This window comes from Pavona decussata, unplaced genomic scaffold (genome assembly GCF_977016875.1).
Source record: "Pavona decussata unplaced genomic scaffold, jaPavDecu1.1 SCAFFOLD_16, whole genome shotgun sequence".
Classification (NCBI taxonomy): Eukaryota; Metazoa; Cnidaria; class Anthozoa; order Scleractinia; family Agariciidae; genus Pavona; species Pavona decussata.
The window spans coordinates 220273-238815 of record NW_028145439.1 but is presented as its reverse complement, the minus strand read 5'-3'; the positions used below and the strand labels follow the sequence as shown (position 1 = coordinate 238815).

The 18543-nt window shown below is 39.5% G+C and overlaps 1 protein-coding gene and 1 pseudogene across 1 annotated transcript; one reads left to right on the top strand and one right to left on the bottom strand.

Moving 5' to 3' along the window:
* The first annotated feature begins 1941 nt into the window (after nucleotides 1-1941).
* On the top strand, nucleotides 1942-4261 carry LOC146487143 (uncharacterized; annotated as a pseudogene).
* Nucleotides 4262-5321: 1060 nt separating this feature from the next.
* Nucleotides 5322-17754, bottom strand: LOC146487142 (uncharacterized). Its single transcript, XM_085085912.1, has 2 exons — nucleotides 17731-17754; nucleotides 5322-10281 (listed from the first exon to the last, which is right to left on the bottom strand). The coding sequence occupies exon 2, from the start codon at nucleotides 10260-10262 to the stop codon at nucleotides 6654-6656; it is 3609 nt and encodes a 1202-aa protein (XP_084942038.1). The 5' UTR covers nucleotides 10263-10281; nucleotides 17731-17754; the 3' UTR covers nucleotides 5322-6653.
* Between the last annotated feature and the right edge of the window lie 789 nt (nucleotides 17755-18543).

Here is an 18543-nt window from a genome sequence, read left to right as displayed (position 1 = left end):
AATTTAGTGTGTGTGTGTATTGTGTTGGATGTTGTCTAGGTTTGTTAACATTTTACATAACTTAAAAAAAAACCTCTAGCATCGGCTTAATTGTAATAAATTATAGAAATTGAAAGGGTTAAGGAGGTCATCTGTTGTCACGTTGCTCAATTAAAATTAAAATCTTTAGAGCAAAGTGGGAACACTTTTTATTACTTCCTGGAGGCTCCCACCTGGCTCACATAACCTTTATACTGTCAAGAATATCACTTCCAAAATTCTCACGCTTGGTAACTTTTAAATAACTTTATTAAATAACTTTTTTATAACTTTATTATGTTATTATATCTTTATTTCTTATTTCTTTATATCTTTTTCTCTTTACTTCATTATAACTTTTAAATAACTTTATTATTATATACCGCACATATCACCAAGTCTCATGGCGGTTTACAATTCGATGGGGTGAGATCGGACGTCAACATGTGAAAGCGCCTCTGGCAGCCGTTATCGGTCCATATTAGATCTCACCCATCCACCCACTCAACCCAAGCATGAATGTGGAAGATAGGGGGCCAGACCACAACACCGCGAACTACGTCCCCTACTCTTGCAAACAGTGTGTGGGTTCTTTAACGTCCCACAAAGTAATCATGAAGGGTTGTGAGACGGGACGGACGATTTATCGTCCTTATCCGAGAAGACTAGAAAGTCTAGCCATTTGCAGATGCCATGGGCATTACAAAGGCAGCACTTTTTCTCCTCACTTAATTTAAAGACCCTGAGTGTTGGTCCGGCCGGGGTTTGAACCCGCGACCTCCCGCATGGGAGCCCGGTGCTCTACCAATTGCAACTGAGCCAACCGGTTGGTACGAAAACATCAATGATGGTTTTAGACACTGTGTTCAAGTACAAAACATTATTTATTTTTAGAACTAACGAAAAATTTAATAATTTCTAAGCACCGAACTTTTATTTTTGCAGTTCGTACCTGTCTCGTACTAGTAAAGGTAAATTACTATCAGAATAAACTGTTCCGACTTTTGGTCGAACGTTTTCCAGCATTTTCTGGCCTCACCGAGTCACGATATTAGTATGAAGGCCTTAGAGGATAAACCCGGACCCTGACTTTCGTGTCTAAATTTACTTGAGTAGTTTTAGGTATTGATACTTGGGTATTTTAGTTGAACGCTGACATCTGGATCCGTGTCCGATAGTTCGTTTTAAAGTTTACGAATTTTGTTAGTCTGAGTTGTTCCTTTTTTTTTATTTAATGATCGCGTGCTCTTTTCTTTGATTTTTTAACATTGCCGATGATTCGTTTTCGAGTTTTTTTCCTTTCCAAGTTCCCTTGTGCTTCATTTTCCAGATTTAGGTTGATTTAGTTTTGGGTGCCTCGATGCTTCCTTTCTTGGTCAATGTTGCTTTTTCGACCTTAGCATGCTTCTCTTTCAAAATCCGCGGTATGACTTCGAATTAATTCTTATTCAGTCAAGGTTGGAGTGCTTCGATTTTCAATTTAAACGTATTTTTTGAGGTGTTTGTGCGCGATACAAATTCTTTTCAACATTAATAAATAGACACTGGTCAAGTACAATTGCCCTAACATGAAACGACCACGTGAACATGCAGAGCACGTGATGTCTCGTTACACCAAAAACCCTAACGGCCAAAAAGAGTGCACGTGATACTTCTATGATGCAGACTATGAGGAGCATATACATGCACGTCAGTAACATATAGGTTACACAGAACGGACTGTGAATAAAATGAAGTGAAAAACAGGAGCTCTTAACCTAGTTATCTTTGTAGTTATAAGGGTAGTAGCGGTGCAGGAGGGTCTGGATGGGGGTGTCTCGAAAACACTAAACACTAAAATTTTTCCTTCTATGACATCAAACAGTTAAATTTTCGGCTGTTTAACATCTAGCACTAAAAAATTCACTGTAACACTAAATTTGATACAAATGTAAGCGGAAATGGCTTAAAAAAGCGAAAGATACCAATTAAGACAAACATGGACATTCGATATGGAATAATATCTACAATTAATTTACAGACATTTTCATAACAATTTTGTGTTTGCTCATTGTTTATGTTTCTATCATGGAAAATCATGGGAGACTTTTTTCTCAGCAGAAGGGTACATTATGCTCGACAATGAAAATTTTCCTCTGTCGTTATTACACTTTTGCAATCTTTCATTTCAAATTTTTTTTAATCCCTACAGCCGTGACTAACGAAAAACAAATGCAACTGCAACTCTTGCGTGACTTTGAGAATTTCGCAAGAAGAATGAGACTAAGATATATTTTTCACGGGCAGGATAAAGAACCGCATCCGTTCCACGTCAAATCTACGTGGAAATCACCAATACAGCGGTCAGTTGCCCTAGAGAGTTGTTTAGAAGAGGTTAAAATACAACTTGCAGAAATCAAACCCACAAAGCCAAAACATAATCTTCCAGCAGCTGAACAAAAGGCATTCAAGGCCTTAAAGCACGACAAAGAGATCAACCTCAAAAAGGCAGATAAAGGGACGACCACTGTTGTATTTAGCATACAAGACAAAATCAAAGAAGGTCAAATTCAACTAGATAACAAAGAACACTACAGACCACTTGAAGAACCAATGGTAGAGGAGACAAACCGCAGAGTTATACAACTAGTTAATGAACTCTACCACAAAAACCACATAGACGAAACAACTAAAAAAATGGCTTTGTGAAAGATCAAACCCGCGTCTTCTACAGACTTACTAAAATTCACAAACCGACACCAGTCGGAAGACCCATAATATCAGGATGAGTTGGCCCAACAGAGAAACTATTATCATTTGTTGATAGAACTCTTCAGCCTATAGCAAAACAGCAGAGATCATATCTGAAAGACACAACTGACTTCATTAACTTCATAGAGAGAACGAAAGTCCTAAAGGGGATTTTTCTTGTTTCAATGGACGTAACGAGCTTATATACAAACATACCACAGGAGGAGGATGCATTCTATAAAAATAAACCTCCTATCCCTACTCCACTACTTAAAGAAGCGCTCAGGCTTATTTTACAAGAAAATTCATTCCAGTTTAATGGAAAGAATTATCTCCAAACACATGGAACCGCCATGGGGACAAAGATGGCAGTCGCCTTTACCAATATTTTCATGGGCAGAGTTGAAACAGAAATCATGAGCCAAAGCACAATCAAACCGCTCGTTTGGAAACGCTACATAGACGACATATTCTCCCTCCTGGAACACAAACTGAGGAGAAATTACACAGTTCGTTGAACAAGCAAACAAACACCACCCTACAATCAAATTCACGGCTGAAGTTTCAGATACTGAAAAAGCTTTCTTGGACACCATTATCTACAAAGGCGTATTTTTCGAAACAAAATCAGTAGTTGATATGCGAACCCACTTCAAGCCAACGAAGACATTTTAATATACACATTTCTCGTCCTGTCACCCACCCGGTGTCAAAAGGGGATTTGTGAAAGGAGAGGCTTTACGACTTCTAAGGACAAACTCTTCTAAAACATTATTTGAAGAGAAAATTAAGACTTTTAAAACGCACCTTACAGAGACAGGTTACCCTAAAGGGTTTATCAAAAAAAAAAAAAAAAAAAAAACCCTCGCACATGCAAGTACATTTTCAAGATAGATCACAAGCCCCCCAACAAAAGAATAAAGAAAATAAAAGAATCTTGCCGTTTGTAACACAATATAATCCATCAGTGCCAAACTTAAAGGAAATCCTTATGAGCAAATGGCATTTAATAGAGCAACAACCAAAGCTCAGAGAGATTTTTGAGGAACCGCCACTAATCTCATGCAAGAGAGGGCGTTCCCTAAAAGACATACTCGTCAGATCAAAACTGTGACTGAACATGGCCAAAAACACGCAAGTGGGGGTCGCGCAGGCCTATCTTCATTCCTTTTTACACAAAATGTCTGAAGAACTTATGCGCATAAGTACAAAGTATGCATATTGACCAGTTCGGTCAGTTGTGCGCAGGCTCTTCTCTTTTTGTTTCTAGTTTTGCACGCCTTTATCATAAGAGCTAAGTTTGAAGAACCTTAGTCCATTTTTTCTAACATTATTGCATTCTCTATGAAACTTTTATTGATCTTTAATGCGTGAAATCACTGTTCTAATACTTTTTAACACTTAACAGTTAACTTTTTTAAAACGCTAAACATTAAAATTTTACAAATTTTAACACTAAACATTAAAAAAAAAAAACGCCAAATAACACTTAACACTAAACCCCATCCAGACCCTCGTGCAGGGGTAACTGGTCACAAGAGGCGTCTCTTATAGTCTTTATGGTCCCAGTGTAGTGTGGTGTGACGAGAAAAAGTTTTAAAAGCGTTTGTATTTGGGTGACTATGCTACACGCTCCTTGTACTATTTAGAGCGCTTAAGTACGAATTTCGAGTCTCCAACCAATCCAGTTTTCAAAGCACTCTCTGTTCCCTAACGTCTAGCAATGAGATTTGTGTGTCAGCCGACATGACACGTGATAATCTAGAGCACGTGCGATAGGTTTAAGAAGTCGTGCTTTCACTTGTATTTAGTGTTGTGCTGGTACTACGATCTGAGGGTTTCCGGTTTAATAAACCAACATTTCAGAACGGTGTTTTGGCATAAAACGCATATAAACTGATCATGCAGTTACGGTACTCTTTACCCACTCTACATAATATCTAAACACATGCTAAACACAAGGTACCTAAAAATGTAGCCTGCGAACGCAGACGTATTTCCGGAAATACGTCTGCGTTCGCAGGCTATTAAAAATGTGGACTAATTTCTAGCTTGGTCCAAGATATACCACATATTATGAGCGACTTTAACTGCTGCCAGCAATCGAGGCTCTCCAAAAAAATCCTCTTAACTTTATACTCAGAAATGAAATTCTATCAAAATATTAACCCACCTTACTCCGATAAGAGTTATCACCAAGAATATATAGTCAACTCAAGGGACCCTTGGCTGTGGTCTCTAGGAAAAAACTGCAGTTGATTCTTTCTTGCCTTTATATTTTTAATCGAGGGAGGGGTTGCTAATACCTGTCGACAAAAGGTTCAAAGGTAGACTCGCTGTGCCAGACATCTATTGATTGATCCTTGTTTCCGGTGAACACCCGGTTACAAGCAAAGGCCAGAGTGTATAAAACTTTGTAAGCTATTCTATGACCGTGATGATAGGGGCAAGGCCCGCTTGTGGTGTCAAGGGCGGGGACCGGTGCTCTGAAGGAGTTATCCCTTTCCCCCATCCCCGGCTTCCGTATTCTGTATTTTCAAGTGTATTAAAGACAGCCAGTCAGTTAATCAATCAATCAATAATTAACTTTTATTTACCTACTATACCTTAACTTTGATAAGCAGCACATGAGAATCTACCTCATTCAGCAAATTCATAGTAAGCTGGTTTTCTGGCAGCCGTAAAATTGACAAATACTGTTATGAAATAAACCCGTATCAAACTACTTCTGTTAGCTACAGTAAGTTTTATCAGTAAAAATAACCCATCCACTAATAATTAACACTGAAGATCTAAACTAATTATTCCTCTTTGGAAAATGAAAACTGCAATGTACTCGATACGTACAAACTTAATCTTCATCGACGTTTTGAATCAACACACGACGAACTGTTAGAAATATGAAAAGGAGCAGCAAAACGTAGGGATATTAGCATCTCTTTTGCTTTTGCATGATTGACGATTAACAAACATATGAATCATTTCATATACTTCACATCACATTCATTTGTGTAAGTTTGAAAAACCAATGTCTCTACCTTATTTACACCTTCTAAGATAGAAAAACAATAACTTTGACTGTGAAAAGTTTGAGAACTCTAAGTGCTGAAAGTACCAAATTGGAACCCCATTTTAGACCCCCTAAAGGGTAGGACGATTACCCATTTCGGTTTATTATAGAAGGCTCCCCTTCCACGAGAATTTCGTAACAGCACTAAACTCATCACGTGATTGTAAAATAGTCTGTTCTTGAATCTAAAGAGATCGTTATCTATTTCATGCTGGCCGAGATAAAGCTGCTTGCTGAGTAGCTTAGATAACTTCAAACCAGACAATAAAGTTAAATTCTAAGTAAAAAGAGTCTGATAGTTATTGCCTTCAGTTTAAGTGATTGAGTGTTATCTTTGGTTAACTGAATGTTCAGATGTCCTCTTGCCAAGTTTCAACTTGTAAGGTATTCTTTAGTCAAGAGAAGTCACCTGCAAATGATAAACATAATCGGTTTGTTTCCTAAACGAATAGTTGGACTGATAACAATAGCAAAAACTTTATGAACATGTCCATTAGTCGAATTTCAGGTTGATGCAAATCAATACTAATTCGTCTCGGTATACATCGAAACAGAACCCAGCTGAAAGCCTTACAACAGACTAATATACAATCACGTGATCAGGGAAGTCGACAACTGGACTATTTCCTGGGTCTTCCACACGCATTATAAAACACAAAATGGTTTTATCACAACTTTAAAAAGGATAATAAAGAATGTCTACTGAACGTATCTTTTTTGTTAACCAATTCAGTTGTTGGAATAAATGACAATAAATAACAAACATTTGTTGGATTAAAGTGAATAATTCATTCAGCACCCCTAATAATGTAACCCAATAGTAAAACTATAACCTTTACTTTCGGAAATCAAACGTCACGTTATCTCCAATCAGCATGAATGGCGCCCAGTCTCTCATATCACGATAGCCATTATTTCTCATCCACTTCATGGCCTGGTGAAGAGATTCACTAGCACTTTCCCCACGAACAAGGTGCTCATAGAAACGACTCATCAGTTTCTTTGTTGCTTCGTCTGGTATGGCCCACAGGGCCACCAACACTGAGCGTGCACCGGAACCTAAGAAAGCTCGAGCGATTCCAACAACTCCCTCCGCTTTAACGAGTCCTCGTGCGCTGTGACAGCAGCTGAGTACTACAAGTTTTGCACGCAGTTGAACTCGTGAAATGTCAGCCATTGTCAACAGGTAGTCTTTCTCGGTCGCGGTCCGCGGCTTAATTGAGCTTTCAGGGGCAAGAGCAATTTCTCCTCTTTCGGCATCACCATGAGCAGCAAAATGAATCAGACTTACAGAGTGTATGTTCTGAAGAACCGCTTCCTTAGTTGCTCGCTTCCCTAACAAAGGCTCAGCTCCGATCAGTTTTCCGATCATCTCCGCTTCCTGTTTGGCAGATGGCAAACGGGAAAGATTCCCAAAGCATCCCTTGTAATACACGTCCCTAACGTCCGGATCGCCCACTATCAGTGCTCCGGTCTGACTGTGATAATCTGCTGGACTGTCCTGAATGAGCCCGAGAGTCGTCAAAGAAGGAACAATGCGGATCCTGAAAGACTCTGATAAGTAATTTCCTCTTTCATCCATCAAGGCTGCAAATGGAACTTTGTACAAGATGCGATCAGGGACAATAACAATTTCAGGTTGATCGAGAAAGTCAGCCACAGGAGCGATGATCATTTTGTATCGCTCGGCTAGGGTGGGTAGGGGCTGCAGGCTTTCCTCTTCTTCCTCCTCTACTGGATGGAAAAGTGCCAAACTTTCTTCCTCAGATGGTTCACGTGTTGAGTCGCTGGCTTTCGTAAATGACAGTGATCGATCTTCGCACTGCACTTCAGAAAGAACATTAAACCTTCTAAAGCTTTCCTCACTAAAAACCTGATCAGCATTTCTCTCCAATCCCTTGTGAACAAAGCATTTGTTAACGTCTATTTTACGAAAACGTATTGGTTTGTTTCCTTTAAGGACCCACAAACACATAAATTGATCAAGATATGAAATGTATAGACAACTGCAGTTACTTTCTTTCTTCACGATCCTTTCAATACCAGCCCAGGACGGCGGATTAACTGATATTTGTTGATGCTGAACTGATATTAAGTCCGCCAGAGCTCTGGCTCGTGCAAGTTCTAGAACACAAACAGCATCTTTTACATTTCCACTAGCGCAAAGCTGTGTGCTGAGTAAATGATAGGAGTAACTGCGATCGTCTATAAGCGATATCTTAAATTGGTCATTCCGTCCGAGGAAACTTCGCATTTTCTCGCACTTGTTAACGCTTTCAAAGAGATTCGAAAATATTTCATGTTGTGAATCCACATTTCCTTCTGAAATAATGTCGTACGCAAGTTGAAGGCGCCACGTAGCCTCAGCACTTATATTACTGATCTCTCTGCTTATGGCAACTGCCTTCTCATGATATTGTTTAGCCTCAGGATGTTTACCAAGACAACGAAACAAAGTTCCCAGGTTTCCATAGCATGTAGCTTTCCCTTCTCTGTCGCCAATTTTTTTTGTTATTGCAAGTGCTTTCCTTTGGTATTCCTCGGCTTCTCCAAATTCACCAAGATATTCAGAGACCCATCCCAGGTTTCCATAACACGCGGCCTCTCCACTTTTGTTGCCATGTTGTCTTTGTATTGCAAGTGCGTTGTTTAGATACTCTTCAGCCTTTGCATATTCGCCGAGGGAAAGATACACAGTGGCCAGGTTTACATAACATGAAGCTTCCCTTTCTCTGTCACCAATTTCTTTTGTTATTGCAAGTGCTTTCCTCAGGTATTCTTCAGCTTTTCCATATTCACCAAGAAAATGATAGACAGTTCCCAGTTTTCCATAACATGCGGCTTCTCCTTCTTTGTTGCCAAGTTGTCTTCGTATTGCAAGTGCGTTGTTTAGATATTCTTCAGCCTTTGCATATTCACCACGGGAAAGATACACCGTTCCTAGATTACTATAACATGTAGCTTCCCCTTCTCTGTCGCCAATTTCTTTTCTTACCGTAAGTGCTTTTTTCTGGTATTCTTCAGCTTTTCCATATTCACCAAGAGATGTAAAGACACATCCGAGGTTTCCATAACACGTGGCCTCTCCTTCTTTATTGCCAAGTTGTCTTTGTATTGCAAGTGCGTTGTTTAGATACTCTTTAGCCTTTGCATTTTCACCGCGGGAATGATACACAGTTCCCAGGTTTCCATAACAGGTAGCTTCCCCTCTTCTGTTGCCAATTTCTTTTCTTATTGCAAGTGCTTTCCTTTGGTATTCTTCAGCTTTTCCGTATTCACCAAGAGATTTAGAGACCCTTCCAAGGTTTCCATAACACGTGGCCTCTCCTTCTTTGTTGCCAAGTTGTCTTTGTATTGCAAGTGCGTTGTTTAGATACTCTTCAGCCTTTGCATTTTCACGACGAGAATAATACACAGTTCCCAGGTTTCCATAACATGCAGCTTCCCCTTCTCTGTCGCCAATTTCTTTTCTTATTGCAAGTGCTTTCCGTTGATATTCTTCAGCTTTTCCATATTCACCAAGATATTGAGAGACACTTCCCAGGTTTCCATAACACGCGGCCTCTCCTTTTATGTTGCCAAGTTGTCTTTGTATTGCAAGTGCGTCGTTTAGATATTCTTCAGCCTTTGCATATTCGCCGATGGAAAAATACACAGTTGCCAGGTTTCCATAACATGCAGCTTCCCCTTCTCTGTCGCCAATTCCTTTGCTTATTGCAAGTGCTTTCCTTTGGTATTCTTCAGCTTTTTCATATTTACCAAGACATTCAGAAACACTTCCCAGGTTTCCGTAACACGCGGCCTCTCCTTTTTGGTTGCCAAGTTGTCTTTGTATTACAAGTGCGCTGTTTAGATATTCTTCAGCTTTTGCATATTCGCCGAGGGAAAGATACACAGTTCCCAGGCTTCCATAACATGCAGCTTCCCCTCCTCTGTCGCCAATTCCTTTGCTTATTGCAAGTGCTTTCCTTTGGTATTCTTCAGCTTTTTCATATTTACCAAGACATTCAGAAACACTTCCCAGGTTTCCATAACATGCAGCTTTCCCTTCTCTCTCACCTATTTCTATCAGGATGCTCAGTGCTTTCTTATAAAGCCCTTTTGCTTCTTTATATTTGCTGTGACGTTTATATAAGTGTGCCAGTTGAAAGGTTATTCTGCTTTCTTCGGCTCTTAAGCCAAGGCCGCAAAAATAGTTTATAAGTTTTCTACCGCAGTTTATTGCACTTGTGTGATCGTTAAGAAGGTAATACGCCCGAAACAACACAGCGTATATGCATGAGTAGAGTAATTCGACATCTTGCCGCTGGGCTGTGTTGTTTAGAAGAATCAAACATTCCTGGCACAACTCAGTAGCTTGTAGAACTCGACTTGTGTTAAGAAGAAAACTGGCAATTAGTGTACCAATACAGATAATCCAGATAATTTCGTCTTTGTTGTTCATGGTGGTCTTAACTAGAAACCTGAGAAAGAAAACAGTAGTCTGGAAATTTTCCTTATACTGGCAAACCGGTGTTGGGTGGTAATCATGTTTTCTAAAAGAGGGTAGTAACGATGTTAGTTTTATCAGGGGTCAGAAGTTAAAAGGGTGGCGAGACGGCCACTTGGCTTTGGTGAAGAGGGAGAATGGGTCGAATGTACTCGAGTGCTCATCAGTTCAAAACACGGAGGCCAATGAAGTTTAATCGGTTGATGCAGAAAATTAGATAAGTACAACCGAACTGTACCAAATTTACACTTCCATCTTGTAAGATGAACATTTGTATGTGATTTTGAAGCTGTAGATGTTAAACAAAGGGTTTCGATTTGTACCTAAAGCATTACAAGGTGGATGCTTGTGTATTCATCAATCTGTTGATGTAAATGAGATGTAAATGGCACAAGTGCATACCGAGCGGTACACACTTTACACTTTCATCTCGTAAAACGAACATTTCGATATGAATTTTGAGGTTATAGGTACTAAAGAAAGGGTTTTGATTTTTTTTTTTTCAAATTAATTCGAACATCTTAAAATTGCGGAGCTCTATGTATATAAACGGAAAAGTCGAACATTCTTTTCATGCTATGTGTGGGAGTAGAAGGCGTAAACTTCAGACTGAAATCATTAAAGACAAGCTTAGCTCATTCACCTTTTAAATTTTATTTTTTAAATTTTTTCATCATTTGATTTAGAGACAACAGAAGTGGATACTTTATTTGTTAGCCTAAAGTTGAAGTCGTGCCTGAAAACAGTTTTGTACCGATAAGCCTAATATATTGCTATGTTTTAGAGAGAAGACTCTTAAAGAAACTAATTTGAGACTAGCCAGGCTATGCGGGAAACGAAGTGAATGGACAGTTGTTTTTATACGTAGATGTATGAGGCTAAAAGGGTAGGACTCGAACAGATCAGGCTACGTTAGATAACAATTGGACTTCAGTGCGCAGACTGTCAGCTACTTGTGAACATTTTAGTTATCGAATCTCCTAAATCGTGATCTGAAAATTACAGACTGCCAAACGTGTGATTACGAAAAGGTTGAGTCATGCGTCCTCTTTGACTCTAAATTTGGCTTATCCATGGTTGTCCTTAAGCACGGTAAGATAGCAAACCACCATGCAGTACTGATTTGTTGAGAGATTCCTAGCACCTGTTTTCCAGTAACAATATCCAATTTTCCACAGGGAGTATGTTTATGTGTTATGGAAGCAGCTAAGAGTACAAAAGTACTAGTAACTATCCCATGCAAAGAAGAATTCAAACAAAACTGAAACTATGTAGCAAGCCAGTAAATAAGGCTCAAAACACAAAGAGCGAAAATAAATGTTGTTGCAATTGGCAGTAAAAAAAAAAAAAAAAAAAAAAAAAAAAAAAAAAAAAAATGAGGGAGGTAGACCTCAGGAGAAAATGGGGGTGCAGTGATATAAATTGGACTTAAACAAGAACATTAACATGATTTTCCATTGGAAAAATCAACCAGAGCTTAGATACATACGGTAGTCTGTATCTAGTCTGTTTTATTAAACCGTATTAATGAAACTGTTTTGTTGCAGTAAGGTCAGTTACAGTGATATGTCTCTAACATGTAAGCAGGGTGAACTGTGACTCAACATACCGTACAATAAAAGTTGAAAATATTAAGGTTTCTTCCACTTAATACTGCTGCTTGTACAGAGAATTGCAAAAATTAGTTCCCGGCAGAAATTTCACATATTTTGAACCACAAAAATGTGTTCCCGCATTAACCACAAAAAAATCGCCAATCCGCAAAATAAAACTCCCGCAAAATTTTCGTGTTACACGGTATCAACTTGTGAGTCTACATGAAGGCGCAAGTATGTCAAGAAAATCCGCAAAGTGGAAAAACCCGGCAACTAAAATACCACGAAAGTAATGCAACTATACAGTACAGCGGAAGTACTAGGGAGAGTGGAATGGATAACTTCTGGACTTCGTGGAATGACCTAATATATTCTTATTCTGTTTGTCGACGAAATGACAAACAGAAGAACATAAAAATGTCATTCAGATTTCCGTTGTAATGAGAGTAAAATAATAAAACTGTTAATTTGGGACCACAATTTCCGTATTTAGCGGGAATTACTTGCACACATCTCTTTGTAGTTTTGGTCGGGGATTTAGCTCCTGTCCTTAATAACGGGGTCAGTGTCGGCAAGGCGAGAGTTGACTGTATATGCTGTCCTTATACAAGGTGAAAGAGACAACATGTCTTTGCAAATGACCGTCCCACCCTTACTCACTGGAAAGAAAAAGGATGAAATGAATTGTAAACAATATCGATCACTTTGGTTATTTTTCTCGCTTACGTCGAATTTTTCTCAAGTCACTCTATCACAAAAATAATTCACTTCGTATTTTTACTATAAAATCTGTAAAGATGAGAGTTTCTATTATACCTTATTATAAAAAGGGGTCACCTTCTTTTCGTGGGACAGTTTGATGTCTTTCAAACCTTAGATCGTCTTCGAAAGTAAAAATAGATACTACTTGCGGCAAGGCGCCATGTTTTTTTGCAATATATATTTTTTGGATGTTCTCAACACAGTCAAACGCCGCATCAAAGGTCGCTCAAAAGACGAGTGGCCGTTTCACCTCCCATTCTTTTCTGCACCCTGGTTAAATATTCCGTAATACATGTATAGCACAAGTCAGTAGGATGCTGTAAACAGTATTAAAAAAGAAAGCAGTGAATTAAACTGCCGCCTCTTCAGCTTTACATTTGCTGGGCACGGCACCCTTAAAATTCGACACTCGTACCTAAAGTTTGAGTTCCGGCAATCTCGATATATATTTGGTACGGGGGTCGAGACTAAATGAATACTGAGGTGGTCCCGGTTCCGCCCGATAGCGTGGCTGCCGTCTGTCGTGCCCAAATTTTTCTCCTTTCAGGTAAGCATTCTGGATCGCCGCAGGAGCAATAGAAGATGGCATCAGCGCGCTTTAACGTGGTAAGGGGGAGGTGGGGGGACCACAACGCTAATTAAACTGTGAGTCAAGAAACCATATCACTGTCATTGGACGCTTCGAAAACATGTAAAGAAACAATTCAAATCTACAAAACCTTGCTGGTGAGCTTAAGCTTGCCTTGCATGGCTCGAGTTTTCGGCGCTTTCCTGAAGTTTTGGGGATATTCAGAAATCCAACATGGCCGCCATCTGATAATCATGATGTCATGACGTCATATGACGTCATCACTTCAAAGGAAACATCTTTACACGCACTCTCTCTCTTTCAAGTCTCATTGTCATAGCTTTTATACTTGCGAAGTTATGGGAGAAGACAAGCCCGGACAATACATACTAGTTATGCAATGCTTTCGAGTGGTAAATTGTGAATTATTAAAAACTGGATCATTGTATAAGGCCCGGTTCATACGTCGAACTTTACATGAGCTGCACCTAATACCTATTAAGATCGACCCAAATAATTAAGTTCGGCAGTTGATTCAGACGTCGAACCTAACTGAAGTCGAACTTAAGGTGAGAACTAAGGTGAGAAATAGATTTTCGTGGTCAGCGGCTGTTTTTTTACTCAAAAAGATACAAAAAGGCGGGAAAAATGAATTCTGACATGGAAGAGCTTGCTTGGTAATATAATGTAGACAGGCCAAACACGGCTCCTATTGCTCTTACGAGTACGTCTTTCAAAGATCTCCCTTTTCTGTACGAAAGTAGGGAAGGGACTTTGTAGATCCTTCTTAGCAGAGGCTGATTTTCTTTTAAGTGCTATTTACTCATCTGAATGGTTTCAGGTTAGGCACAGAAGGGCGATATTCCGTAACAAACGGAATAATGTCTTTGCGCGTTTTTTGTTTGTTTTGTAGTGCCGACATTGACTTCTGAGAGAGTTTTATCTATAAGGTTATCGAGGTAACCTCTGTAGCGTAATCTCTGTTTGGATAGAGTAATGTTTTCTTCAAATGTTGTTTTTGACAAGTTTGTGCTGAGAAGTCTTGAGGCTTCGCCTTTGATATAGCCTGTATTGGAAAGTTTCTGTCGGTTTGAAGTGCGTGTGTACATCAACAATAGATTCTTTTTTTTTTTTTTTTTAATCTTTCGCATCTCAGACAAGTATATTTAGTTGTTTCGAAACAAGAAAACAAGCACATTCCTCTTTTCCCGCCATCTTGTTCAGAATGAAGTCCTTTGCGCATGCCAAGTCGATGGAACGCGCAGACCTCTGGGATAGATATAATTTATATAATTTATACGTAACGTATGCATTTGGTTCGGCACATGTAAAAGTTCGACTACTGAATCGAAGTCGAACTTTTGCTGTTCTATTCGACTGCGCCAGTCGAATAGAACGGCGGGTCGACCCAAATACAAATCTGTCGATCCTAACTGATTTATACGTCGATCTTTACATGCGAAATGAATAGGTTCGGCTCATGTAAAGTTCGACGTATGAACCGGGCCTTACCGGTCATGGTATATTACCATGGCCGAGAAATGGCGACCATTAAATTGTCTCCTGGTTGTTCTTGCACAGCGAAATCAGTGACATCTAGCAATATTTCTTGATTGTTTTTAATAAAAAATTATTCCACTTGCGCTTGTTGGATATGAGAATCTAGGCGAATCGAGGCGCGCTCGTGGAATAGTTGTTAAGTATCCCACGAGTGACTTGATTTTTCTTAGTAAGCCCGTGTGTATACTAAGAAAAATCAAGTCACGAGTGGGATATTGATTCCCATCAATTGTGCAGTTCCAGAAAAAAAAAATTCCATACCTATCCCATGGAAGGTCATCGGAAATTCTTAGGGTGGAGGGGGCGGCTTAAAAGCCAAAATTCTGTGGTGGTGGGGTATGGATTTTTTCTGGAACTGCACATTCTAAGACCATGAACAGTTAATCTTGAAAATTCATTAGGCGATGATTAACGAAAATTCGTTACTAAAATGAGTATCCCCATTGTAAAAACATCTTATTTTAGTTTGATTGTAAATGGTTTGAACCCAGTTGTGCTCGCCTTGTTAAGGTCTGTACAGACCTTAACAAGGCGAGCACAACTTGTTTGTGACTCACCTGACAGACTCGCAGACGAAAACAACTACTTAGACAACGTCTTCAACAAGAACAACTATAACAAGGACTTTGTTAGACGTAACACTTACAAGAACACTGAACCTAACGTCACAAACAACGACGCGACTCCCGTAACTACTGTAACTATACCTTACGTAAGGGGCACTTCTGAGACTATCGCACGGATTCTACAACCCTACAATATCCGTGTAGCTCACAGACCTATAACCACTTTACGACAACTACTGACGAAAGTAAAGGACAAAGACGAACCGAACCGCAGACAGGGAGCAGTTTACAAGATCAAATGCTGCGACTGCCAGGCCACTTATATTGGTGAGACCGGCAGAAATTTAAACGTACGACTGACTGAACACAAACGAGCAACTAGAAATGGTGATATCAACAATCACATTGCTGGGCACCATTTACAAACGAACCACAGAATCGACTGGGACTCTGCCAAGTACATTACCTACTGTACAAATTACTATCAACGACTCACTCTGGAAAGCTGGGTTACTAACTTAGAACAAACGCCACTCAACCGTTGCCTACAACTACCTGCACCATACAAACGACTTATTGACAACAACAACGAAACAGACAAACAATAGACATTTTACTAACAATAGAACCACGGACTTTTTGACGAACAAAAGACGGATCGAAACACACCAATCACTTTTTACAGTCTTCACAGCCAATAACATCACGGCTTACTGACAAACGACCAATAACATTTGGACTTCGTTGACCAATCAGGTTAACAACCAGAGACGTATATACCACCTACTGACGTTCCACAATTCACTTGACTCTGAAGATGACTTCTGCTCAGGTTGTCGAAACGTCAGTCAAAGTCACCACAAACAGTTCTTCTCAGGACTACACTCACCCGGATGATCATAATTTACGTACTTATTTTAGTTTGCGCGATGAAACAAAACAATTCTTAGAATTACAAGCATCTTCCCATTTCCAATATGTTACGCTAACAGCATTTCAAGCGATACTGACAGCTCGTGTGGATCGATATTTTTCAGGAAAATTTGCGTCCCTGTCTTTTCCAAAGTTATTCATTAATGACAACAACAAAAACAGGATACTATGTTATTCAAACGGTTGATAATCCCCCACATAACCGCCGCGGATTCCTAGAGTTAAGTAAAATCACTGCGAAAAGTAAATATTCTTGTACGTTCCCGTCGGCCGCACACTACCTTGAAGACGTGAAATAATTGCTTGAACGTATTTCGTTTCTAAGAAAATCAACTGACGATTGGATCGATTTCATAGGGTAATAAAAGGTGGGTCTGGTACAACACGTTTTTCGCAAACGAGCATTTCACCGTTCAGAAGAAAAACCTTTAGTCTCCGTCTCGCGTCTTTAAGCGGCAAAAGCACATTTTGCAATTTTAAGACTTGTTGAAACTTATCGTTTCTAAGGGAACAAAACTAGGAACTCATCCCAATGCAAAACACTAATTTTTTTTAGTTGGCCTCTAGTTTGTATCAACTCCTGAAATTCTATATTCACGACTAAAGCAGTTTTGCGTCTGCGAAGATTATGGGAGTCTATATAATGTATTCAACAATATGTGCGTGCATCTTTTAAAGCTGTAAATCTATTTATGGCAATTGGTTACATTCCAGTTACTTTAAATGTACGTACCGTTCAATTGCATGTCAAAAATATCGTTTTTGAAACGAGTTGAGTTCTCAAACGTAAATTCAATCCGGAAGAGGTCCCTAACTCGAGAGTTCAATCACGCGTATAACTGTGAATATGCCGATAGCAAAATGCATTTAATATACCATTACAATTCATGAATATTTTGCATATTGTCAGTCTGGTCACGGATAGCGCAAATTTAAGGAGTGAACCTACAGCACAAACTTAATAGCCTTTCCAAAGGCATAAGTTTGTGAGTTAACACAGTGTGATATGTTCGGTCACTGTAGCTGATGCCAGCTGGCCAAGCTACCTCGATATCTACAATGTTAGCGACATATTCTCCTCTCCCAACAAAAGGAATTAAGGAATTAACTTTCCACTGTTTGTTTCGAAAGTTTGAAGTGACATTTCTCTACACAATACTCAAAGCTTTTACTACAATCTAATCCAAATTTCTTGTGTGGTTACATGGCTTAGGTGCTCCGAACAGATAATCTACCAAAACGAAACAACGATGTTTCACAATGCAACGAGCTTCTTTCGCCTAAGCTTCGATCAACTGTTCTCCACAACGCTACAATTGTATCGTTAATGTGTCTCTCACGGCTTTTTGCCGCAGGTACGGAAAGATTAGTTCTACTTTAAGCTAGTGTAAACTACACTAAACGACATGGTAAGGGCACTGAAATGAAAAGGTACTTACCGAAGACTGCGTCGCACCGTCACAATGTACTGATGAGTTTACACTAATGAGTTCACACTATGGTGCAACATACATGAAACATCGTAACGGACGAGTAGCCGAGAGCCTGGTACTGAAGAGTTACTTATTTTGGAAAGCAACCTTTAGGAACGTATTTAAAGGGCCCTAGTCAGCCACACCTTTGTTTTTGTTTAAATGCGAGAGTTTGGCTATTATATTTTATTCGGAGCATGTCGAAATGAACGAAATCGCTGTGAAACTACTAAAGATAATGAAACATACTTTCAGGAACACAACTTACAGTTATAAGCAATAATATTTAGCTTCACCATGCAGTATCAATAATTTCGATGGCATCGAAAATGGCGGAGGCTGACTAGGGTCCTTTAAACGAAGACAATCAAATATGTCAATTCAAAGGCTATCACACCTTGAAGCGGAAGCCTGAACGAGAAGCCCGAAGAACGAAAAGATGTCTGGAGACGCAACGCATCCAATGACTATCAGACTGTCAATGTAGAAGGCTCCCTTCATTACACGACCATTGGAACTCTTTCGAAGCAGGACAGTATGCTCAGAGCAATGTTCAGTGGACGAATGGAGGTTTTAACAGATAGTCAAGTTATGATCTGGCACATAAGCTTATAAGTCTATTTCTCGCTAATCGACCATCGAAAGTGTAATTTTCGATATGTTTTCATGTGCCTTAAATGTGATGATAAAGTCAAGCCTACAAAGTTGGGCCGGTTCTGTCGCCATATCTGGCATAAAAGTTGTTGGCTGTTTTCAGCTCAAAGACAGACTTCGTCTACC